Genomic DNA, 27,701 nt, shown 5'->3' with positions numbered 1-27,701 from the left:
GTGGATAATGGAGTGGATAATCAATGAACTAGAGCAGTCCCCCATTTACCAGTAGAAATAGCAGTGAAGTTAGGTTATGCACACCTGGCTCCTAGATCTGAAAATATCTGTGAAGGCCTGATTTAAAGTATTCTTTTCTAAAAATAAGTTGTCCAAAAATTAATGTTTTTGTGCTGAAGGTTAAACCTAATGTTTGAAGTTTCACAACTGTTTTACATGGAAAAGGCTGTAGAAGACTGCAGCCTACTTACAGTGATAATTAAATTTTTATGTATACTTATGTTTAAGTAGTGTGTGTGTGTGTATATTTATATATATATTTAGCTCTTACCTTGTAATCTCCGAGTTTATTTACACAGTAAAGACAGTCTCTTAACTTATGCCAATTTAAAAAGCATCAAGTTTTATCTCATATTTTATCAAAATGCATTTAAAAATCAACCAATAATTCATATATGTCAAGAAACAAATTAAATGCATAAACACCTAATACAATATTTTTCTAATGGACAATAAATAATTGAATATTATTCTATGCTAAGAAATACATGATTAAAGTTACTGAAATATTTTCACTCATGAATTATTCAATTACCATGAGAAAAAAGAACAACAGAAAAACTCACAAGTACCAGCAGACTTCTGATACAAAAGAAAAGAATTAAAACAGATACAGAATAATAAGTTACATGAAAAAATCACTTACCAGGGCCATCAAATGGCATTAACACAGTTGGCACAGGGCTATAAGAAGGTAATGGTAGGATATAAAAGTCTTTTATCATTTTAGAGGCATTTCCAACAACTCCATAGCGTTTACGAGAGTTCAGGTAAGAGTAAAATGCTCCATAAGCCACTTTCTCTTCATCATTTGCAGGTTGAAATCGTATAACTATTAGTTCCTATGGAAATAATATATATGCTGCATAAAACAAAATGGGTACTGGTAATTTGTTATATAATAATTATGACAAGGAAAATGTCACTGTTATAAAATTACATACTGTATATCACTAGGTTCCTAAAACTTGATAATTGGTATTTTCAACTTCAATGAGACACAAGAGCTAAATGCTCAGATAGCTGTACCTGTCACATAAAAAGCTATTCTTAATTGAACAGTGGGATTGACTATAAAAGTTATAATGTCCCCAAAGCTAAAAGTCCAGGGCATGTTCATAAGTATTTCACAGCTCAAATTGCTGTTCCCAAACTTCATAAATCTCCAATTAAATTTAGATTGATTTCTAATTAAATAAGAACATTTATTAAACAACTGGCTATAGTATTAAATAAATTACTTAATAAAATTCAAAATGTAAGTGTTAATAATAAAAAAACATACTTTTTGAGAATAAAAAAATAATCTTCAAACATTCGATTTCATCACATTGTACATCACAATTCCATTAAAAGATTTAATCTTTGTCTTAAATTCATTAATATAAAAGTTCTGTTTCCCTTTTACAGAACTGGACAAAAGAGAATTTAGCTCCAAAAACATAAAAGATATATCGAGTCTTCTGTCTTTACAATAATTATATATTTTTCAATAACCAGGTTTTTAAACAAATAATAGGAGTTCCAATGGGAGCTAACTAATCTACTTGTACAGCAAATTTATAATTTTACTATTATAAGAGCAGATTTATTGAAAACTACAGAAATCTAGATATTTTTACCTTAACTTACAGATATATAGGTAATTTAATTAGTATAAATAATGTACTAACACTATTTATCCAGCAGGATTAGAAACTGAAACTATTTCAATATCTAATACAGAAGCATATTATTTAGATTTAGAAATTGAAATAATTGATAAGGATAACAATGTAAATATTTTAGATGAAAAAAAATATTTTGCCTTCTCAATTTATAATTTACCATTTTTTAATAGTAATATACCATACCTTTCTGTTGTAAGCATTATAACTTTGCAATTATTCAGATATTGTAAAATTTGCAATAAATTACAATACTTTATTGGTAATGTTGAAATACTGATACAAAAATTAATAGTTAATGGATTTAATAAAGAAACTTTAGATAAAATTATTAAACTATTTTGTAACAAATATAAGAATGTATTAAGTAAATATAAAGAAATAAAAATTAAAGAAAATTTACTAAATATTTCTAATAACTATTTTTAATTATGAATAAGGCCATTTAGCAGCTTGCCACTATATGATGCAGATGTACACCTTGCCACATATAAAGGTTTGTTTGGAGCATCATAGTCACAGTAGACTTAATACATGAGTGGTGGTTGGGAGTTATACTAAATTATTTAGATAACTGAATGGCACTCTTCATACTGGTATAATTCATTTATTGGGCTACCAATAAGTGCCTCTCTACCATAATGGGAGCAGGAATGCTAACTTCAAGAGGCAAGTTTCTAACTTATTTACACCCCCAACTGGGTTTACCTTATTTTTATTTTTCAATTAATTTTCCTTCTTTGCTTTGGAGAGCAGTCACCCACACCTCTCTACAGGCAGTGAAGAGTGATATAGATATGGGATGTTATGGGCTTCAGCTTTACCACCCACATCTTACTCTCCTAATTTCTATATCTATTGCTCCTCCTTTATTTCTTTACTTGAGACCAATGAATGAAGGTTGATAGACAGTGTATCCCCACCACAATGTGGGTCCTACTTTTTTAGTCATCTTCAAAACCTAGTGTACATTTTATATCCCACATTATAGCTAGGATCTTTTTAATTAGTGCAACATTTATTATTATTTTTTGGCTTGTTTTCAGGTTATAACAAACTAATATAATCAGTCAGAGGTTTGGGTTTGCTGTTTTTAATGCAGTTCTTAACTTTGATTTTGTTTACTTAACTTTATTAGTATCAATTTTCTATACAAATATATCTATATCAAACAACACATACACATATAAAATTGGCAGAAAATTATCAACTACAGAAATTTAACCTGAATTTAAAGTTAAAACAATTTAAACTATATTATACCAAACAAGGAGTTTCTAAATACATATTAATTCTCAATTTCGTCAATTATTTATCTTACTGATACTACACAATAAGTTCCTCAAGATAGACAATTCTGGCATGGCCAAGCATGTCAAGCATGGGCTCTGAGCATAGAAATGAAATCCATCAGCCAAAGTACTAAAATTCTATTGCTAGTACACCACGCATCTCTGCTGGTACAAAGTAAAATCTACGGATTTACAACACTAAAACAAGGTGTTCAATTCCCTCGATGGACTCAGCAGATAGCCCGAAGACCTTATCCACTAGAGAAAAATACTTAATGTTACGTAAGATACCATAAGATTGGTAGTCTGTACAAGCATAAAATATATTTGTTTAAAACTTTAAAATGGATTATAGTTCTGTGGTATTTATATCTCACTCTCTTATAATGAGGCCCGGCATGGCGAGGTGGTTAAGACACTAGACCCCATAACCCTAGTGTCATGGGTTCGAATTCCTGTCACACTTCTCATGCCCTTTCAGCCGTGGGGGTGTTATAATGTGATGGTCAATCCCACTATTCGTTGGTAAAAGAGTATTCCAAGAGTTGGCAGCAGGTGGTGATGACTAGCTGCCTTCCCTCTAGTCTTATACTACTAGCACAGATAGCCCTCGGTAGCTTTGTGCAAAATTCAAAAACAAACAAACAAACAAACTACACAATAATCCACTGCATCTTCACTGAATAAGATAAAATTCTGAATGTTTATTAAGAAAATGGTACAGCTTTGAATGTACTCTTTCAAACTAATAGAATAACTGATTTGTGTCAGCTGAGTTTGAAAAATTAACATTTTCCTTTTCTGAAAGTGTTTCAGATAAGTACTCAACCTTTTCACACAACTGACAGCTCTTACTGTGTGTCACTGTTTGCCAATTTATTATTTTTATAAATCGTTGTTTGCTATTTCCAGCTTATTATTATAGTAGTATAATGTGCTTCCTTACTTAAGTATGCACACCAAAGTTTGACTGATATAAACTATATATATATATGCTTGCACTTTATTTTTTATTACCATTTGAATTATGTCTAACCACACAAGTCGTAAATCACTCAGTGAATGTTACATAACACATGTGCTGCTCACAAGCATTCCTTGTGAAGAATTTTTTTTGTTATCTTATCTGAACTTATCTAACCTAATAAGTTTCCAATTTTTACATTTTAGTTACTTTTATAATAATAAATAAAGGATACACATAATAAACAAAAAATATAGTACTTATGTGAGTACTCTTTTTTTTTCTGGATTGTTGATGAATCTTAAGTCTATTATTACTCCCACTAAAAATAAAAATGACAGCAATATTCTTTAAGTATAATAATTTATCCAGCTTTTGAACTATGAGATAAGATCTGTTTAAAATTCAGCTAACCTTGTTGACGAAAATACCATAAGAGAAGTTTTGAAACTAAAGGTCAAATAGAAAATTTTCTGTATGGAAAACAATGCAATATAATAAGTCATTTGATAAATTAGAACTTTGGCTTTCTAGTGATTATACATAATATTGTATAAAACATCAGAGAAAACTATTTGCAACTTGTGAAAGAGAAAATCTGACAGGTGGGTCTAATTTTCTTGTTTATAGCTCAATAAACAAACAACATTGAAGGTTATAAAAATCATGCTTTGTCTGAGTGAAGATAACCTTATAATGAGCGATTTACATCCAATTCCATAATCCTCAGAGGTGTGGTATTTAAATTAGAGAAGAGGGAAGATCTAGAAAACAAATGTCAAAATATTTTTTATGAGAGTTATGAGCATTTTTAAAAATATTCCAATGTAAAAAGTATGCACTTAAATAATATAATATTAAAATTTGATTTATTATGTTTTGATTCCAAAATTGTCAGTATGAAATGATAATGAAGTAGTCTTAATTAAATATTAAATGTAACTCTTTAAACGTTATGACATGTGCATTTTGACTTGCCCATAGCAGGAGGATTTTTTGATGTATAACAATGTGCAAAAATATACAAAACTTTTAGTTGTTAACCATATACTGCAATAAACTCATATTCCTGGTATCTATGAAACACCTGTACAACTAATGAAACATTTAGTGTTCTATACATATTGTTTTATGTTTGCATATGCTTTCAAACTGTGCATGTCAAATTCATATAAAGCAATGTGTTGAAATCTTTCAATTAATGTGACCATATATTTACTGATTATCTAAGCTACCAAAAATATTTGGTACAGAGAGTATAACATATACCATTACAAAGTTTTATAAGGTTAGCCAAGCATCATCAGGTACAACAACTATAATGAGTGGGTTTGTAATTTAATTAAGATGAAAAATTAGCAAATGAATATATTGGTATTTGATTAGTTGTGCTTAACAAGTCTTAATAATGTAAAATGAATGTTATAAATGGTCAGTCTGTTTGTTTCTTATTAATCCCAAAGCTACAAAATAGATTATCTATACTGTGATTTTTAATAGGATAAGTTCAGCTATTTTGCTACATGTGAGGAATCTTGACCATGAAAATAGTTTAAAATCAACCAAAGAAATATATTAAACCAGATATTATGTTCAAAGAAAACTGTGATAAGTTTATTAATCCAAACTTCAATGCCAATAAAAGTCACTTTAAGATGAACTCCTTTCTGATATCACGTGTTTTCAGAGACTTGGAAGTTTAGATATAATGTGAACACTGTATGTTTCTCTCAACAAAAAAAACTGCTGAACATATAAAATTGTTGAAATTTATATTCAAATCAATTTAGTGCTATTTAGAAATAGTGGATAAAAACATTATTTTTATACTTTATATGTTTGTTAAGAAAATCTAGAACAAAACAAATGATCCTTGCCCAAGTTGTACCATACATCAAGACATTGTGTGCTATAGACAATGCTTAATGATGTGTATTTTGTCAGTGAATTAAAGCAAAATTATAAAGAAAATGTTATTTAATTATTAGTTACTTTTCATAATTAATTAAATAAATGTTGGTACAAATATGAAATAAAAACATACAACTCAAAATAAGAAGAAATACATCTGAAACATCTACATGTTCAACTTAAACTGAAAAGATAATAATAAATTGATAGTCTCCAATTACCTATCTTTGTGGAAGAGACAAGATGGGAATGAAACCCAAAGTAGTTCAATCTAGACATTCATATCCTGAGCCAAGATACAGTGTCTGCTAGGCACTAAAGACTCGAGGAGTGTGGTAAGAGGGGCAGGAAGAGGTTGAGTGTAGAAAACAACCCATGAGGATGCACTTATGTAATATAAAGGTATTTTGCCAATGGAATACAGTTTACAAGTGTGAAAGTAGAAGAAAAGAGATACACTGGACCAAAGTCAAAGGGTATCTCCAGAAACAAGACACTTCTGTGATCTTCAAGAGGAGGATGTTGACAAATATGAATAAGATGAAAAGCAAGAGAAGGGTGAGACTACAAGGGTTCTGGGGATCAAAATCCTGTTAAGATCTCTTGGACTGAACAAAGCAAAATATCACAATGAGTATAGATTATTACTGAAAATATGCTTCTGTCTGAATTTCCAACATACAAGGATCTCCCACTTCCCTCCTCAAACCTTGTCATAAATAAGGGTGCCACAAGGAGAACCCCAATATAAGATTAAGGGAGGCACTCCAGAAAGTAAGGTATTCTGACCAGAACTGAGTTGAAAACAGGTATGTCAAGAGTTTCCCCAGTGAAACTGTCAATATTGCAATGTAGAGCCTCCAAAGGAAAATGAAACATGCAAGGGGGAAACTGACCAAGAGAAATATGAACAGACCGAGTGTGAAAGAGAGAAAAAGAAAATGAGGAGAAAAAATAACCATGACAATATGTCACAGAATAAGATTCTCAAGATCTGAGAAAAAAAGTTGGGATTTGCTATGAAGTTGGACAAAGAAGAAGATAGCTAGAAAAAAGAAGCAAACTCATGCAACAAGTTAGCCTGAAATTTGACAAAAATAACTGGAGACAGAGAAGAAAAATGTCACATTTTTGTGTAAACACAGTTGCAAGTGATGAAGATGGGATAACCTGGTTCTTGTTGGGGGGGAAAAAAAATTCAAAAGTGAAAAGATGAAATATGCTCAACTGAAACAACAAAAGGAAGAGATTGGGAATCTTGAATCTACGATTATAACAGAACCAGCCACCTGTTGCATAATAGTGTTAACATCACTGACTGTCAAAGTATTTCCACGAGAATCTTCACAACTCACAGAAATACGAGTATGTAACTTTATAGTTGAGCCAATTCACAGATAATTTATTTATTTTTTAAAGGGAGGCCTGGTAAATACATGGTACATCAAGCTTGATTACTAATATAATGATGAAATTTGAAATTATTTATCTAAACATGAATATTGGGTTAATAATGATGGGGAACAGTGCTGTTAAGAAACATATCACAGACTTGGGAACATGTATCCTAAAATCTCACAATTTCATTAAGTAAACAAATAAAATGAATGTATGAAAAGATAATAATTTGAATCACAAGTTTTAAATGAAATGCTTAAAAATTTGTATCCTTCTTAAAATTAAGAAAATAAAGACATAAAATAATGTACTTTGAAAAACAAATACAAGTAATAATCACAAACATTCCATAATTTGTTACAAAAAAACAAGTATAAATCTAAGCAGTGATAACCTAGGTTGAGAAAAAGTAACTGGATAAAAAATTATGAAACTACACTTTTTTTATATTACACTGGACTTTTGTACATGAAACACCAATGTGATCTATTCACACAGAGTATTTGTTGTTGTCCTACTGGTGGGGAGATATAGCCTAATACATATTGCATACAGATTGGTGTAGTAAATGTTTATATGTATAGGGTGAGAATTTTTGTTCAAGGTTTCATGCATGTATAAGAACCTTTCTGGCAGTAGCACTAGGTAACAGCTATCAGTGCTGTGGAGAGGTCAGTAGCATTTCTGAACATAAAATCATCCATGTAAAAATAAGAAAATGTTTTCAATCAAGGTAATTCAAGATGTAAATCAGAGGTTTTATCACTAAACTAAAACTAAAGAAACAGAAAAGCATGTATTAGTGCTAACATTTTAGTTTAACTCTAAGAGAACTGGGTGTGTTTTATGGCTTATTTTAATAGACTGCAAGAAAAAACAACAACTGAAATTTCAGAATTATCTTCTATTTGATATTTGTATAAATTTGTAGCTTTGGTATTTTGGAAATATTTCACTGATGCTCAACTTTATTGTACATATTAATTACTGATTTTTGTGCCTTCTCAGATAAAAAAAATGCTCCCAGAGTTGTTATTTTATTATAAAGGCTGGAAAAGACTGGAATGGGAAACAGTAATAGGGAATTGTACAGGCTCAGAATGAGATATATCATCAACCAAAGATGAAAGGATCAATTGCTCTCTCACTGATTCCAAATGGGATTCTAAAGCCTCATAAATATTTCTGGAAACAAACTATTGGAGAATATGGGGCATATGAAAGTCTTGAAAATAAATAGGTGGTAAATTTGTAGAATACAGTTGTCCCAGCAACAGAGAAACTGTGTATTTCAAAAGGACTGAAGACAAATATACCAGTGTTGATCATGGAGTATGTGAAATTGTGACATGAGGAAAATGTTTGCATATAGAGGGCAACACTGTTATATCTGTGAGGGCGGCAATGTACTGTATCAGAAAAATGCTTTTATGTTTAGATTGGAGACCTATGGCTTCTTAAAGAGTTGGGATATAGACAATTACATCAACCCATGATAACCCAGGTTGAGAAAAACTGACAAAAAATTTATGAAAATACACTTTTTCTCTTTATGTTACAAACAGAAATTAGAACTATTTTGTTAAAACTATTTTAACTTTTCTCCTAGAAGGCTATACCATATTATGCTTAGAAGAAATTCAGGGAATTATAAACACTAATGACTTCTTTTGGATCATACTGAAATCAACCCAAAATAAAAATTAGTGATTTAAAAAAACAAAAACAACCTATGTATAACATTAAATAAATAAAATTATTTTACAAATAAACTTCCATTTGCAAATATTTTTTTTATTTGTGAGAAATAAAGACAGTTTGTTTTATGTATTTTTTAATTCAGTGGTACAATTCTGCTCTCAAGGTACTATGTATCCATCAGGTCATAAAAGAGATAGACATATGCAAAATTCATGATGGCACTAATAAATTTATTCACCTGGAATTTCCTGTTGTATTTTGATTTTAAAAAATTATTGATTTAATTTCAAATCATAGTAATAAACTTAACAGATGAGAAATTTAATACCTTATTTCCTGATTGCTTGGTCCTACTTACATACTCCCACATTTGTTCTTGCGTTATACGTCCACAAACCTGAACTGTATCTGGAATGTCCTAAAACCAAAAAAACATTATACAAACTTATAAAATTTCAAAAACAGAAAAATATTTGAATAAAACTAGCATGATAAAGTACTTTACTGTTTTAAATAAATATGTTACAAGTACTCTTAAAACATCTGAAATTGTAAAAAGAATGTATACATATAACATTAACCTGAAATAATGACAATTCAATAAACCTGCAAAAGGATAAAGGTACAGCTGGGATTTAAGAAAAGAAATGAGGATGAAGTGAAGAATAAGCAAGAACATGTTTGCAATGTCTAAAACTGATTTTGCTACTTTTGTTTTATATTAATAGTAACTAAGTATTTGTCTGAAAAGGAGTTTTGCAATGTGGATTTATAGTTACATTTTGAAACCAATTAAGTTTTTGCACTTTGTAACTTTTAAAGTAGATATAATTTGGTTTGTATCTCAGACTTCCAGTATATTTCATATTGTTTTGCATGGAATAAGCCACATTCTGGTTTGTTATGTGATAATCAAGTGAATCACATATGGTTTTAAGGCTTTTTTTAGAAGGAACGTACAGGTATAAATCTCAAGGAAGTGTAAAGATCTAAGAGGCAAACTTGAAAAAACACTAAATGTGTATTATATGACCAAATAAGACTAGCAAAAGAATTCTTTAATATAAATTGTAAACACACTATCAGATACATAAGATAATTTTTTATCAGTTTCTCCCTGCATATAATCACAGCACCTGTGTCAGAAAGTCAGTAGGGCCAGATACTTTATATGCTGAAGTAACAAACTTGGCTACATCCTGCATAGATATAAACCCCTTCCAAACAGATAGTAAGTTTCTACTTGGTTTTGTTTGACTACTGCCAGAGAGAGTGGTACTTCCAGAGTCTGGAGAGCTAAAATAATGAAGGAAATAGATATTATGTTTGAAAACAAAACTCACAGGGCTACAAGTAGTAAAAAACAGTAAAAAGTTTTATTAATATAGAATAAGAATGGTTATTATATTGTGTGTGTGTGTGCATGTGTACAGATACACATGCATGTTTTCCTGTGAAGTAAAAATTATTATAAAACAAAAACCATGAAGAAAAAGAAGGAAATCAGGTGATCTAGTATTTGATAGTTAAGCATCTTCTTTAAAACAAGTAGAAAATTGTTAATGAAATTATTTTGAAAGTAAATGTAACAAACTAATAAAACAGTTTGTGAAGTTTTTATTCTGACAACTTTAATATAAAAAAAAGAATCTTCAAAATGAATCTTCTTTTCTTTTGCTGTTGTTGAGTGATTACTCAGTAACACAACAAAAATATAATTCAACATGCAACTATTCTGAACTTTTCTCCACCAGCATAATGCTTAAGAGTAGTTTTGGTAAATAATACCACAAATAGTCTCAATAACTATTTTGGTATTTAGGACATTTTTAGGTTACATTCAAGATAAATTTAATCATTAAAAATAATCAGACTTTCTAAATTTTTTTAATTTTCTTAAACTGGCATAAAATACCTGAGCACTATAATGTGTTTTTGTTTATTCAAGTATTCACAAGGTACAGTTTCCAAAACACAAATAACAGATTTTGTATTACTATCATTCAAAATATCTTGTTTTTTAAAAAATAATCAGGTTTATTAAAGATAAAAAATACTATTACCTATATCTGGTTCCATTAGTACATGTTTCCATTTTTATGTAATTTTCTAACAGCATCCAACTTTTCTTTATTAATATTGTAGTATTTATTAAAAATCCAGATAAAAGTTATATTTTATCTAATCATAAGCTGGATGCAACAGAAAAGAGAGTTGTTATAAGATTTAATTTTGCTATAGCATTTGTTATAGTTAAACTTAACATTTTCCTTACTTAAAAATGTAACTGAAACAAGAACTTGTCTCTTAGCACAACAAAGAGCCGTTATTTCATGCAATTGCTGTGAAGATTTTGGTGTGTGCTACAATTTTTAATTCAAATTCCTATCCTTGTACATATCAATGTGTACAGTGACAGTCTATGATGTAACCATCATTAAACTATAGCTCTCCACCAAAAATAGGGTGACCCTGTGAGCATTAGCAATGGAACAATGGATCATTCTTGATGAGACAAAAGCCCAACAAACAACAAAAGAAGAGGAACATCCATCTGAAATATATTATCAGGTAGGAAAACATAAACTTGAGAAATGTACACTGGAGTTAGAATCCCACACTGATGAGTGTATCCTCTTGATCTCTTATCAGTGGGATAACACATATCCAATCAAGAACCTCCACGGTAACTTTTGAAACTGGGGAAGAAAGGGCATTAATCCTATTGCATCAGGTACTCCCTTTGAACACTTTTCTGCACAAACTGAATTAAACACCTTTACAATCAGTGTGTGTGAATTAAATTATTATAATAAATGTTATCTAAGTTTTATGTTCTTTATTTCAAAAGAATCCTTTAAAAACTAGTTACAACTTCAGATGCATTATCATATGACTCATGAGCTATGAAATTTCTTTATTTTGGCACTCTGTATCTTCAATATTATAATAAAAATTGTGTAGATGTACATCTATATAAAAAGATGTTTATTAACCTATTTGCAGGCATATTTCAAAGTTTTCTGGATGAAAGCAATTAAAACACGTAATAAATTCTGTCATTATAAAAAAGCTCATTTTACACTATGATCCAATAATGGTTCTTCTAAAACTAACACAATTTTCATCACACAGTACATGAGACTGCCTGTAGTGCTACTGCTTGCTTGACTGACTATAGTGCTTATGGTTGTTTCTCACCTAATTATATTATAGAGATACAGCTAAATTGTATTTATATCCTACTTTTATATTTTAGCTAATTATTTATTATTTAAAATACATAACTGAAAAGTTTAAACATTTAAAAAATATATCATACTTTGAATCTGTGCTATATAGCATTACAATATTATGCAGTGTGCAAAAATGTTTTCAAAGCATCACTGCCAGATGTCCTAAAACAAGTCCAAAGGACCAACACTGATCAGCAATGAGGGGAATAATAAATGGTAAAAGGGAAGAAAGGATGATAAAAAATGAAAAACTAACTGTGAGTTAGTTAAATAAAAACATCTGAAATTATGAACGTAACTAAAACAAGGCCCATGCACAACTTTTTTTGTTGGGGGAGGGACAAGCCAGACCTCCAAAACATGCATTTTAAGGGGCCAATCCTATAGCTAGTTGTAAAATGTACTCTATATTGGAAGCTACCAAAAGAAAACTAAATATATCAACATACATTAATTTATTTTATTGTGAACTCACTTTATGGAATGGGGAAAAAAGAAAAAAAGACAAACCATTTTTTTTTAAAAAATTAGACCACTCGAATGTTATTTAATACGATTTTTAAATTCCATCTAAAGCAGGGTATGACAGTCACTTTTTGTTCTATATTAAATTCTTGGAATGATATCACAACCCTATTATTTGGAACAGACTTAGGCTTTACAGCAGCAATCATATCCTTTAAAATATATGGTTAATAACTTCCTTTAAAGTACCATCATGGAATCTAGGTGAGCAGTTTCTTACCATCATTTGTACATACTTTATACAGCTATACCAAATTACATTTTTTGTGCTAATTGCTTAACTAACACTCTGTAATTAAAAGAATTTCACAATTTTAACAAATTTGTGTTTAGATCTTGACAATGAATAATTATCATCCACCCATACAATTATTTCAAATGCTTGAAATAAACTAATCCAGTTTACTTGGACTAGCCTATAATTGTGTATCTGCATGTGATTTAACCACATAGTTTAGTGGCTCTAAATCAGCTGCCTTCAATCTAAAAGGCAAAAACTAAAAAAAGGATCACCTTCATTCTTTAATGAAGTTATCGTACAACTTTTAAACTGATAACTTGCATGACTTTTTGTGCAGACACACAAACATTTTGATCAAAGTGAGCAGTTTTTGTTGAAAAATTTTGCATTTGTGGCTTATATTTAGACTAAATTTGATACCTAACTGTAAGCTGGAGAGATCTATTTTATAACAAATTTGAAAAAATCCATAAAAGTTAATTATGCTTTTCATGTGAAAAAAAGAAGAAAATAAATTGAACTTGGAGATTTTACATCTTAGTGTATGTCATAATAGATTGCCTTGAAAAGTGGTATGATGAGTAAGGATCCTATGGAACACATTCACTGAAAATATATGATAGTTTGGACCACAGAAAATTGCTAACCTGTCACTTATTTTATGAACACTCAATGTGCCCTGTAGCTTGTTTTGACTGCATAACACAATTTGTGTATTGACATTCATTATTTCATGAAGTTACCTTAAAGTTAGTTATGGCTTGACAAATGTGTTGCTGATTGGTTGGATTTCTTCTGAACGAGAAAAGCTAGATATTTTAGCTTTTTCAAGTAGGAATTGAGCATGAAAAACAAGAATCACAGAGGTAGGAAACTGTCATAACAGACTGCCCATTGCACCTGTAACTAATACAAGAGTACACACCTCTATCAAGAGTAAAAGTTAATATTTCATGGTTTTAGACAAATGACAAGTGACACACTGTAAGTACCGAGAGGTAATAATTTTTAAATAATTCAACCAGCACAATGTGGGTTTTCTTTATCACAAAGCATTTAAAGTTTTTTTTTTTTTTTTTTTTTTTTAATGGTTGGAAAGACGATCATTATGTATACAATAAAAATACTATTAGGAGCACACTTTAATAAAGCTAATTTTAAAAACATTTTCAATAACAGGTTTGCTATCATTTTATCCAACCTTTGGTTAAAATACTTGCTTTGGGTTAGAAAGTGGTTTTGTTCAAAACATGTACAGCGATAGCAAAAGTCTGTGAACTTATGGCTGAAGCAAATGACAAATTTAGGCAATGAATGTCAACAACTTATCTTTTCCAGTAATCATATAATGTCATGTAACAATCAAGTATAAGCCACAAGGTCAGTACTCTTTTTTTTATGTGCAACTCACCTAAATAAAAAAACATGCATTATAATTTTTAAGGTTAAACTGTCAACAATACCACACATCATCATCAACTTTACTGTACATAACTGGAATCAGTCTGATTGTTAGCTATAAATATCCACAATTGGTAATCTTCAGTTGTGACATTATCAATAAAGCAGTAATATTATTTTGTTGTTCTCTTTTATTTTTGGCTAGTGCAGCCAACACAGTGATTCAGAAGATTTTGCCCTAACATCTACATACAGTAATGTAAATTCTACACACATCTTACAAGTTTCCAATATTTACTTCCCTATCATTTGTAAAGGGGTGACAAAAAATAATTTTGATGTACATTTTTTAAATGTGTGAGCCTTGATGTAGTTTTGGTGTCATATACAGAAAGATAAAAGTGTAGCATTCTGAACAAACACAGTAGTCATCTTTATAAAAAGTTCAGCTAATCACTATATTTCAAATTTTACAAATGAAAGTTCATATATTACTAATACAAAAAGTTTGAATATTGGACAAAGTAATGGCTTTCTTATTAACGAAAATGCATTTACTTTGAATATACAGCACTCATAGTGATGAGAGTTGTAGATTGTAGATAACCAATGAGTGTTCATAAATTTGAGAGGGTCCCATTCATGGTTTGTCTTAACTTCTGTTTCATTAAGAAAGACTTAGATCAATTTATTTGGAGTCAAACTTTTATTGGCTCTTTTGTTTTAATAGCCCAGGCACACTACCTAGTACGCACTTTTGATAAGTTCAATGGGAATATTGGGGGTCATTGGTTTTGGTTTCCCATTAATTTTGAGCCTTGCAAAATATCTTAAATGGCATTTTACAAAACATACATACTTTTTCAACTCCTAATTTTAATCATTTCTTTGCACTGTATATTAATAATACAGAAGATAAAATGAAAATATACAATATTTAACAAAATATTATCAGTTTTTGAGATGATACACTTAGAAATCTCAGTTGTATTGTAGCACAAGTGAAACTCCCAATATGGCATACTGTAAGTTGTACAAGTACATTGTGAAAGGGTTAATCAACTTGAATATAAGAAAAAAGGGTGGAATTTGTTTAGAAAACATCAAAGAAGTGCTCTCCAAAAAATAATAAATTAGGTGTTTAGAAAACCATATCAACAGTGAGCAATGAGCTTAACACTATAAGTGATCCCCTGCTCAACAAAGAATATAGAAGAAAGAAGTGTTCTCTGTGAGGCAACACTGGTCATTTGGTAGGTTCCACTGTTTTCATAACACAGATAGAAATAATAAATTAGGTGCTTGTGAGACACACAAAAAGTAAAATTTATTTTCTTAAGACTTTGTGAAGGGTGTAGAATGATGACTAGAGGATGATTGAAATACACATAATGTAACACTAATGTGTTGGTGGTCACCCATATCCTTGCCTACAAGATCTCATGCTGGGCATGATAATGGTTAGAGGTAAGAGAAACCACCAGACAACAAACTTGACAGGAGAAAGTATGAGAAATAAGAAAATTGTTATCATTCATAACAATAATCTGAAAATGTGTATAGTCTAATAGGTTAAAGTGGAAGAAGATAAATTACTTGAGCATAAGAAATTCCATGGCAAGAAAAGATGTTAATTGCTCTGAAAAAACCATGAGTGAGATGACAATAAATAATTTATGCAGAACAATCGAAACAAGCTGGGTCAGATAAACTGTACAAGGAAGAAATGGAACAGAGGTTAAATGAACAAAACATCAAAGTAGCCCAAGTTATTATCCAATATCTGAAGTAAATGAGGCATAAGGTTTAGTGGACAAAAAATAAGAAAGAGAAGAAAGGAAGTCTGAGGCATATAAAAAGAAATTGAACCATTCTAGATATAGAGCTTCCACTGCCAGAACTATAATCTGAGAATAGAGACCAAAAATGCAGAAGCTAAATATTGAAAGGAAGTCAAAAATGCATCCATGATAAGACTTCTTCCTATAATGAGAGGAAATCCATTAAAAACACCAGAAGATGTAAAGATCCAACTGTGAAAAGGATTCAGTCTAGTTGAGATAACTGATCCACCACAAGGGCCTAAATTTCCAAGACAAGGTGAATCAACAATTGGATGTAGTGGTCATAGGCCCAAAAGAGAAAGTCTAGAGCAAGGAAAATAGAGGTTGTGAGAGTAATGTGTGGATGGAGAAAAATGACAGTGAAGGTGCCTGAATAAGTCATAATAAGAATATCAAATAGCAAACCAGACAGATGATGGAAAGCTTGTTAACCCTTTAACAAAGATATATTTTTAAAACTCCCTTCTGTGCATGTCACTGAATTACATTCAAAATTTAAATACACCACTTTAGTACCTACATATTAAAAAAAATTATCATCATCAAGTACATTATAGTTCAAAGTTTTATATTATCTTCTGTTTCTATTCCTTTATTTCTAAAGAAACACTGAAAGCAATAATGAAACCTCTCAATCTTGTTTAACGTGAACTACAAATAATGTAAAAATTCAGTGAAGTATAGTTTGAAGCATAATGGGGTAGTCTTGTACATGTAAGTCTAGAATGTAGTTTCTTGTTCTTTTGACATGAATGTTTCTAAATTCTTTCACTGAATGCAGTTAAAAGAAAAATGTTGTCAAACCACGACAATTACAATGCACATATTCTATAATTAATGTAAAGCATTAGAAGATGCATCCTTTAAGCATGTATGCATTTATAGCTGTTAGAAAGAGTTCATTTTACACTATAATCCAAAAATGATCATTTTGAAATTGGCATCAAGTTGCTGTCTTTGGATAGTTGTAAGTAACTGAACTGGTTGCTTTGTTCATAATATATCTTGAGTTATTATCTACATATATTAAAGAGACAGTTAAATTCTATTTAGGCTTTACTCTCATATTTTCATTCATTTTGCATTATTGATGTGTTAGAACTCATTTTCAAAATGTTCAACAATTTAAAAAAACCCAACAAAAACCTCCTCTGGATGACTTAAGTTACCAAGCATGTACGAAAAAGATATTGCTAGAGACTAAGATATCTTTTTTGTTCACATCATTCTGTTGCCTGCATATACCTGTGAATGAGTGGTGGTCTATGATAAAAAACAGAAAAGGAAAATAAAACACTGAATATAAATTATCAGTGATAAGGTAAGGATGTGAAATTTTGCATACGATCCAAAGAAGGTATTTTAAGATTATTCATAAAGAGTTAATGAGAGTTACATACTGTGCTTTAATCTGGAGCATCTCATAGTCACAGGTTTAAAAAGTCAACGTGCAGAAAAATAGAAACTACTCAGAGATGGATACCATACTCTGGAAATTGATCAGGTGTCCATACATGCACCTCAACAAAATAGAAGTCTTAGTTGACAAGCTTTATTTGTAGGTTTGGTTGGCATCAACTACAAAGCTACAAAATATGCAACCTGTTCTACACTCATCATGGGTATGTAAGATTGAATATGCTAGTGTTATTAACCCACTAACATACTATTGAGTCAAAAGGGATTCTTTAACAGAAGAATTGAAGAGCTGAGCTAGACACCCCAACAAGAAGACTCTCAACAGAGAAGGAAGGTCAGAACAGCGGATGCCATACTGGATGACGCAAGAAGTTGTATGTCTACAAAACAGTAGACCTAAAGAATGCAGTAGACCAAATATTCAAGCAAAAGCCTACCAGACTCAACTGGAAACATGTGTGTTGTAATCAACCTGAAAGAATTCAAAATTACATTGGCACATTTTGGTCATCTACATTTCAGGGCAGTACCAACATAATAATGCAAAAACTTATGCACTATAACTGAGAAATGACCAAAGATGGTTCAAATGGGACAAAGCTTTGATAAGTCCCAAATCTTTTACATTCATGGGAATAACAATAATATGAGAGTAAAATCCCAGAGTGGGGTTGATGAATAACTCCATGACACTTTAATCAGGTGAGATAAAGAGTAAAGGACAAAGCAGAACTTCTGACAGAGCATCCAAGCAGTCTGTAGCAAATGGAGTCCACAGGTAAACAAAGAGAGTGAACAGAGCTCCCAATGAAGCAGAGCAAAGGCACAGATTTGGAAAAAAAGTTGTCTACAAGATTCACAACAACTAGCCCTTAAGACAATTGAAAGCAAAGTTGGATCCCCATAAGGCTACAGAAGATGAAAAATCTAGTGGAACACAAGGTCTGAAAAAGTAAGAAATAAAAGTAATTGAGAGATGAATATTAAAGAAGTTTTTGAGTGAAAAATGAAGGAAGTGGAGGTCAGAAATTTAGGCATATGAACAAAGTATACACCCAAGAAAGAATAAATGTAACTGTGATACAACCAAGAAACAAAAATCAAAATCAAGGTGAAAAACAGATAAGTTTCCCCAGCAAAGCTCACAGTCATGGCGTAAATCCTCTAAAAGAATGTTAAAGTATGGAAGTAGAGAGAAGAAGTTGAGTAATTAAGAGTCAACAATTAAGCTGATGGAAAGAGAAAAAAATCTCCAAGCTAAAATACAAAAACAAAAAACACACACACAAATGGAGAATAAGAATACATGTACCTGTATACCTGTACAATCCATGCAGTGAAAAATGAAAGTGGCATTAGCTGATTCTACATTTTGGGAAGATTATAGAAGAAACAAAAACAGGCACGAAAACAATACTGTGAAACTTGTCAAACGATGTATAGACTCTGCTGAAATAACAAAACTAGATGGACAGGAGTTGAAGATTTGAGATCAGAATGAAACTAATCATTTGGGGCACAACAGAAGAAGAACTTTGAAAGATGTTAGCTTTTATTAATCACGAAATTGCACTATGGGCTATATATTCTGCATCCACAAAACTGATACACACACATATACATATATATAAAAGTTGGCTTGGTACAGTCATGTGAAAAAGTTAGGACACCCTATGAAAGCCTGTGTATTTGTGTAACATTTTTGGATATATAGATATTTAATCTCAATTTCAACAATACTGAGTCATTATAGGGATATAATTAAACAATTAAAACTGAAGAAAAGACTTATCAAGATCTTCTGTATATGTAGTTCTACAAAAATGCATATTCTAACTGAGGAAAAAGTCAGGACACTTTACCCCCTAATAGGTAGTGTTACCCCCTTTGGCTGAAATAACTGTAGTGAGATGCTTTTTGTAGCCATCTACCAGTCTCTGACATCAGTCTGAAGAAAGTTTGCCCCACTCCTCAGTGCAGAATTCTTTCAGCTGTGAGATGTTTGAGGGGTTTCTTGCATGCACAGCCCATTTCAAGTCACCCCACAGCATCTCAATGGGATTAAGATCTGGGCTTTGACTTGGCCATTCCAGGACTCTTCATTTCTTGGTTTTCAGCCATTCCTTGGTGGATTTACTGGTATGTCTTGGGTCATTGTCGTGTTGCAGGATCCAGTTCCATTTCAGCTTTAATTTTTGTATAGATGGTCTCACATGATCCTCAAGCACCCTCTGATACACGGTAGAATTCATGGTGGATTCTATGATTGTGAGCTGTCCGGGTCCTGCTGCAGCAAAGCAGCCCCAAACCATGACACTTCTGCCTCCATGCTTCACAGTTGGTATGAGGTTCTTTTCCTGGAATGCTGTATTTGGTTTATACCAAACATGTCCTCTGTTCTGGTGTCCAAATTTTGGACTCATCTGTCCAAAGAACATTATTCCAGAAATCCTGGTCTTTGTCTACATTCTCTCTGGCAAACTTCAGTCTGGCTTTGATGTTTCTCTTAGCAAAAGTTTCCTCCTTGCACATCTCCCATGTAAGTTAAAACTTGTGCAGTCTCTTTTTGATTGTAGAGGCATGCACTTTCACATTAACAGTAGCCAGAGCCTGGTGTAGGTCCTGTGATGACATGTTAGGGTGTTTGGAGACCTCTTTTAGCATCTTGCGGTCTGCTCTCGGGGTGAACTTGCTTGGACAACCAGACCTAGGCATGTTGGCAGTTGTTTTGAAAGCCCTCCACTTGACTATATTCCAGACATTGGAATGGCTGATTTCAAAATCTTTTGGGATATTTATAAATCCCTTACCAGACTCATAAGCTGCTACAAATTTCTTTATGAAGGTCATAGACAGCTCTTTTGCTTTTGCCATGGTGCTCACTCTCACTGCAACAGTCAGGAGAACACCAAACTAAATGTCTGAGGTTTAAATAGGGCAAGCCTCATTCAAAATGCCAAGTAACGATCTTCTAATCATGTGCACCTGGTGTGATACACCTGTGTGTGAGTTGAGCCACTTTAAGTGGGAATTAATATGGGGATGTCCTAACGTTTTCCTCAGTTAGAATATACATTTTTGTAGAATTACATTTACAGAAGATCTTGAAAAGTCTTTTCTTCAGTTGTAATTGTTCAGTTATATTCCTATAATCTCTCAGTATTGTTGAAATTGAGATTAAATATCTATATATCTAAAAATATTACAAAAATACACAGGCTTTCATAGGGTGTCCTAACTTTTCACATGACAGTATGTAAGTTGATTAAAACAATGAAAAATAGTACTGAGAAAGAAACCTTACTAAAAACACTAGAACATGTGTTCCATTATTACAAATTTGATTTAAAAAATGATATTGATGATAAATTGAAGTTCTAGCTGAAATACAAAAAAACTGGTGTTATTCTTACACATAATTCAGGAAATTAAAGAAAGAACTAGTACACTAGGACTGGGTAATGCAAAATTCAAATGATTAGAAAAATCACATACAAATCAAGCAGTATTAAGGAAAAAACAAGCCTTTGTTCTAATGCTAATGCTTATGACGATTACTGCACATGGAGGATGAGTCATTATTCTACTAGTGAGGAGCTAAAATAATGATAATTACATCATAGGCTGACACAGCACACATTAATACATGTAAGTGTTGGAGTTCATTCAAGGCTTATGGCATGTGCAAAAGTCTTCAAAGAACTGGTAATAGTTCTTTGTTGTACAATGAAGTGAGTATACTATACATTTTAGAAATTGAAAATTACTTATGTTTTGAATATTTACTGAAACATATTTTTATGCAACATATCTGGGGTGGTAGTAATGAATCAGATGACAGTGTTATGAAACAGATTAATGATAGAGGTTTATCAGCTTTAAATAGCTCTAATTATGATCATAAATATTCTAATATTAAGAATGAGAAGTTGAATGTTATTACAAAATTATATAAGAATGTAAATGTTGTGTTATTGAAATCTGATGAAGAAATTAGTGTCACCACCTTAAATAATTTGCTTGTGTTCTGTGAATAGAAAGTGTTTTGAAGGATAGCAATAAATAAAAAAAAACTTTGTTGAGATCCTACCAAAGGATTTGATTTGAGACAGATAATATTACAATTTATTATTAAGCTCATTTATCAATCTTCCTTGGAGAACTGAATCTTTAATTAAAAAAAGAGTGCTACAAGTACAGTAATCATTACCTAGTTGACACTAATATCAATAACCAAAATATCATTTAAGGGGCACTTTTTATACCCCTGCTCAAAAATGTTTGTGATTGGGGGGGGGGGGTATAATGATGATACTGTCGATCCATCTGTAGACATTATTTTTCACAGGGTAACTAGAGCTTGAAATATCATATTTTAATCAAACTAAAAGTTCATTTTCCTTGGAGTGTGGGGAAGAAGAACCTATTAATTTTAGCACTAAAATGTGAAGTTCACCATTAAAAAAAATTCATTTTGGTTTCTGTGCCTACAGAAAACATATCTAAAACATACCACAAACACACATACACTCTGTTCATTAATTAATGGCTACTTTTCAACTTACCTATGTGAAACTGTTGAACTGGGCTCTTGATCATGTTTTGCCTCAAAGACCTCTTTTTTTTGTTTCAGATCAACTATTTTAATGGTTTCTGAATGTTCATTAAATTCTTCTTCAGATTCTTTTGAATCTGCCTGTTTAAAGAGCTCTGATATTCGAATGTCCAAATCAGTTTTGGATGGTGATGAAGTTTCCTTTTCTTCAACAGCAATTGTATGAGCAACTCGTACTTTCTTGACTGATGGCTCTTTCGGAGGAGGTGCAACTTTACCTGTACATATTTTACAGTTCAGGTCAAACAGATGAGACCGGTGTTGATCAGTGGTGTCTACTGGTGTTCCTGGAGATGTAGGGTCTCCTGAGGCTCTTAAATTAGAAGTTACTAGTGGATTTTTAAGGGTTGATGAAACTGATTCTTTCTCTAAAGCTTTTTCATGAAACTACAAGGAGAAAAGAACAAACTGTTTGACACAAGTTTCCATATATTGAATTTGAAATCTAATCAAAAACACATTAGATGTTAAAAAAATGGCACAGCCAAAAAAGGATTGACTGTGCAACTTAAAGGAATGAAATAAAAACTGGCAGTCAAAATGATAACTAAGCTTATAAGAATTTTACAGCAAATATTCATTCATTAGCCAGCGAGGCTGCATTCTTTGTTCAATGAGGAGCATGATGGTGGGTAAAACAAAATATGTGACCTAGTTAACTAATGAATAAACATTTGCTGTAAAATTCTTTTCAATGCTATAAATGTAACTATCAGTTTGGATGTCAATTTTGATTTCATTCTTTTAAGTTGCACATTCAATTCTTCTTTTGGATACACCTTATTTTTTCACATCTATGATGTTTCTGATTAGATATTGTAACTTTTGTCAATACACAGCAACAAACCATGGCAAGTAAAAAAGTGACACTCAACAGTAATCAACATTAACTTCAGAAACACAATCTCATTATTCAGAACAGACTTTTACTTTACAAAACCAACCAGATTCTTTACAAAACATAAGGTGGTAGTTTTTCTCTCTAAAATAGTGTTAATAGCTTATTTTATAGTAATGCCAAGGAATTTAGATTAACAGTTTCTTGTCACCTCCCACATGCAAGTGGTACAGTAAAATTAAGCATCGTTATTTATGCTAGTTGTTTATTTTAATATCACATGACACTAAATTATCTTTAATTAAAATAATTAAAAATTTTAGTACATTTATACTGAAAAGGTGGCAATGCATAATCAATAGAAATCATCCTTTGTACAATCCTTTTGTGAACTTGAGCTAGAAAACACCAATCCAGTTTGCTTGGCCAAACCAATACTTGTGTATCTGTACTTTCACCTTTTAATTTTGATGCTCTAAATCAACCACTTTTAATTTCAATAATAAAAAAATTAAAAACGGTCATATTTTAACTTTAGATAAAGCAGTAGTAAAAATGTTAGAACAAGAGCTCATGTGACTTTTTGAGCAGACATGTACAAAATGTTTTGTCAAATTTGAGTGTTTTTTTTAGATAACTTAGTAAGTGTGGCTTATATTTAGACCTAATGAAACTCCTAATTGTAGGTTAAAAATAAGTAGCTGTGTAACAAATGTAAAAAATTCCATAGAAATATTTTTATCATAAAAAATTCCCATACTTTTTGTGTAAAGAAAAAAAAAAGGAAGACATTTAATCAAAATTGGAGATGTTATATCTCAGATATTTCTTATGAATTGCCTTGATATTTGGTGTGTGAAGTAAGAGTTCAGTAGAACGCAACCACTGAAATTAAGTGATAGTTTGAATTATCACAGTCTGAAATACAGAAAGTGGAATGTCATTATATCACTCCTTTTAATAATACACTGTGTGTCTTGCAGCAGATTGTTCAGACCAATGATGAAAATGTTTAAAAAATCAATGTCATTAAAATATTGGTAACACTGAAAAGCATATTAAATCCATTAGGTGATTGAAACAATGACAAATAATGAATGCAAAGGAACCTTATCACAGACAATAAAAACATGTTTTCCAAAATTACAAACTTCATCAAAAAGAAAAACCAAATTCAAGATAATTTAAATCAAAGTATACATGATGTTTTAGTAACTGAAAGTATTTGTGGTGTTGAATCACATCAGCAGAGCAAATAATAATAAAAAAAATCAATAAAAAGTAATGTATGAGAAACTTTCAGAATATCCCAAAAAAGTAAAAAATAAAATGATTAAGAAATAACTGACCTGAATCAGAATTATTTAACATTGAGGTCCCTACACAAGAAATAATTTTCATCATTTTCATAAACTAACATTAACAGAACTGTTTTTTAGTATTTTTCAGAGCCTTTCTCCATATATATAAACTTTTCTGAGGAAGTCATGACAGCAGATGATCTTGAAGCTTCATTTACACAAAATCCAATACCAATAGTACAGAAGTTAATCCTCCAGGAACAAACACCAAGAGAAATACAGCAAAGACTTATCTCAAAAATGTGAGGTAAGCCTCTGGGAACTTTATGTAACAAGAAAAATATAATTTTGATGTTTGGAAAAACTCCAGAAAACGAATTCTTTTAAACTGAAAAATTATTTATGGTTCTGGTGCAATTAAAGAAAGGAATGTAACTGTTTCTAAAATATATTTTTTTGTATTTGTTATTTTCCATATTAACCTTTTGTGTTCCTTGGTTGGTTGGTTGATTTAGTATTTTATGGCACAAAGCAGCTAGGCTATCTGTGCCAAACATCCGATAAAAAGTTAAAAGGAAATTAAGGTAAAATAAAACAAAGTTAAAAAAAAAAACACACAAAGAGCATAAAACCTGTTTACATCTAGTCTACAACGTCAAGAGAAAAACTACAGTAATTCAAGTAGTAAAGGACTTTCTGTAGCATAATGGTAGCTATCAAAACTCGGCAGGAAGACTAACAAGTACGTAAAAAAACCATCGTCAGTCACACGAAGTTGGCCTTTCCACTCCTGGTTCTGAGCTATTTGACGTTATGGCCATTTTCAAAAAGAAAAGTAATAAAAAGGTTCTAAAAGACATGTAGCAAAATTATAATAATAACTCGCCTGGATGACTAATGGGTAGTTCAAACAGCAGCATTAGTCACCTGAAGTTGGTCTTTCCAGTCCTGGTTTCGAGTTATTTATTGTTACGATCGGTTTCTAATTTCAAATCAAACTAGATGAACTATGATTTTTTAAAAGGGAACTACATTCAAAAGGTGTAATGTATGAATTAAAAAACTTAAATGACATTAAAAAGATTAATGGCTTTAAGAAATTAAAAACATTACCAATGCAGACAGTGTCACTGTCACCAATAACACTGTAACATTAGGGACAAACCTTGAGACAGAACACGATTAAAATGGTGCCATCATTGAGAGTCATAACAATGGCAAGAAAGTAAAATGTGGCTTATTGTGATCTGAGTGTTACACAAACTACACACTGGTGCATCAGTTCCAGATAAAAGAAAACGATGAGTTAAAAAACTGTGACCAATGCGTAGTCTAGTTAGAACAACTTCCTCTTTCCGATCCTTACGAAAGCAAGATGGCCAAAGTCCAATACAGGGTTTTATTTGGAAAAGCTTGTTTTTGCATTGCTCACTCCAATTCATGCCTTAAATACAGGACCATAGTCTATGTATGCGACAGGCACAGCAGTGACAGTGCCAGAGCAGATAGACTTGGATGAGGTGTTGGCGAGCTCGTTCTTGTGAATATCAACGTGGTCTGGTATCTAGAAAAACTGGATAGAAGCAGATGTTAAAGGGAAATGGGCTAGTCAGTTTTGAATATCGGCGAGAACAGGGTGTGAACCACCGTGAAGTGATTCCAGGGCCAGTAGAGAACTAAGCGAGTTAATAAAATTGTGCAGTCTGAGTAGTGCTTAGCTTCTTTGTGATTCAGGGCAAGAGAAATATACAGTTCAGCAGTGAACAGAGAAGCTGTAGAGGGGATTCTGCATGCAACCATCAAACCACAACAAACCATGGCAGAGCCCAAACAGTCACCTGATTTCTGCCGATGGTCTGGCAGAGCCATATACCAGTGATGCATAGTCAAGTTTCGATCGAATAAGAGCACGAATATATCTTTAGCACAGAACGTCGATCCGCTCCCCAAGTGGTGGAAGGCAGGACATGGAAGATGTTCAGTGCTCTTGTACAATTGACCTGTAGCTGCTTGATGTGTGGTATAAAAGTCAGCTTATGGTGAAAGATAAGTCCCAAGAACTTTGTCTCAGGTACCACAGGCAGCATAACTTTGCAAATACGGAGTTCAGGATCAGAGTTAATACCCTGTTGGCGGCAAAAGTGCATGCAAACAGTTTTAGAGAAAGAGAAGTTAAAGCTAGTTGCTGTGGTCCACTTCAGTAAATGACTGAGGGCAGACTGTAGCTGCCGCTCAATATACTTCATGTTCGACGACTGACATGAGATGTGAAAGTTGTCGACATAGAGCCTGTTTGCAACAGTGACAGGGAATTGTTCAGTGATGGTTAATTTTTATACTGAAAAGAGTGACACTCAGAACACAGCTCTGAGGGAACTCTAAGTTCCTGTAGAAAAGAACAGAAAAGTGTCAAACCCACACGAACTTGGAATCCCCAATCTGTCAATAAATTTTTTAATAAAAATGGGCAAATGGCCACGTAACCCATATATATGGAGGTCTTGCAAAATGCCATACCTCCACGTTGCTCCACAAGCTTTCTCTGATTGACATTTAAAGTTGAATCAGGTGGTCTATGGTGGAGTGCTGTCGTTGGAACCCACACTGGGTGGGCGAGAAGAGGTTGTTTGATTCAAGGAACCAGACAAGATGAGCATTAACCATTCACTCTGTGGTATTAAAGAGACAGCTCAACATAGCAATTTATAGGTAGGACAATAGGCTGGCACAAGGCATCAGGAAAAACATTCTCCTGCCAAAACTGGTTAAAAACAATCAGAAGAATAGCAAGAGAAGCAGGAGATGTATGGTGCAGCATGTCATAATATATACTATCAGGTCCAAACAATTTACTGCTAGACCAATGAAGAGCCAGTTTTAAGTTCCACCAGTGTGAAGGGACAATCAGCTTGAAAGCAAAAAGGTGATTGCTCTGCCCGAGTCTTGAAGGCTAAGAAAATGGAACAAGAAAAAGCAGAAGTGCTACATACCCGGCAAAAGCTTTCATCTAGAGTATCAGCAATGCTTTGGGTATTAGCTACTTCTTGGCCATCAGAGAGCAAGATCAAGAGGGGGACAGAATTATATTACCCTCTGATCTTTCAAATCTTGTCCCATATGACTTTGGAACTGGTGGTAGAAGATGATATTCCTGTTGTGAACTTAATCCAAGATTTCTTTTGGCTTTGATGTCTTACCCACCGAGCATATGCACAAACCTGCTGAAAAGTGATGTGGTTCAAGAGTGTGGGATATCTACGGAAAGTACCCAAACCCATTTTTGAGCCT

General features: G+C 32.1%; 1 protein-coding gene across 3 annotated transcripts in view; it reads right to left on the bottom strand.

Annotated features, from left to right (window-relative positions):
• Nucleotides 1-27,701, bottom strand: part of LOC143252975 (uncharacterized) — a 173,124-nt gene that overhangs the window by 18,946 nt on the left and 126,477 nt on the right. For all 3 annotated transcript variants that reach the window (XM_076505946.1, XM_076505945.1, XM_076505947.1), the window contains exons 13-16: nt 22,225-22,661; nt 10,130-10,289; nt 9,322-9,411; nt 707-902 (exon numbers count right to left, since the gene is read on the bottom strand). In XM_076505946.1, coding sequence (XP_076362061.1) covers nt 707-902; nt 9,322-9,411; nt 10,130-10,289; nt 22,225-22,661 — 883 coding nt within the window. The remainder of the gene's footprint in view (nt 1-706; nt 903-9,321; nt 9,412-10,129; nt 10,290-22,224; nt 22,662-27,701) is intronic.

The sequence above is a fragment of the Tachypleus tridentatus genome, chromosome 6 (genome assembly GCF_004210375.1).
Source record: "Tachypleus tridentatus isolate NWPU-2018 chromosome 6, ASM421037v1, whole genome shotgun sequence".
Lineage (NCBI taxonomy): Eukaryota > Metazoa > Arthropoda > Merostomata > Xiphosura > Limulidae > Tachypleus > Tachypleus tridentatus.
The sequence above is the reverse complement of the archived record's forward strand: the minus strand, read 5'-3'. Positions and strand labels throughout refer to the sequence as shown.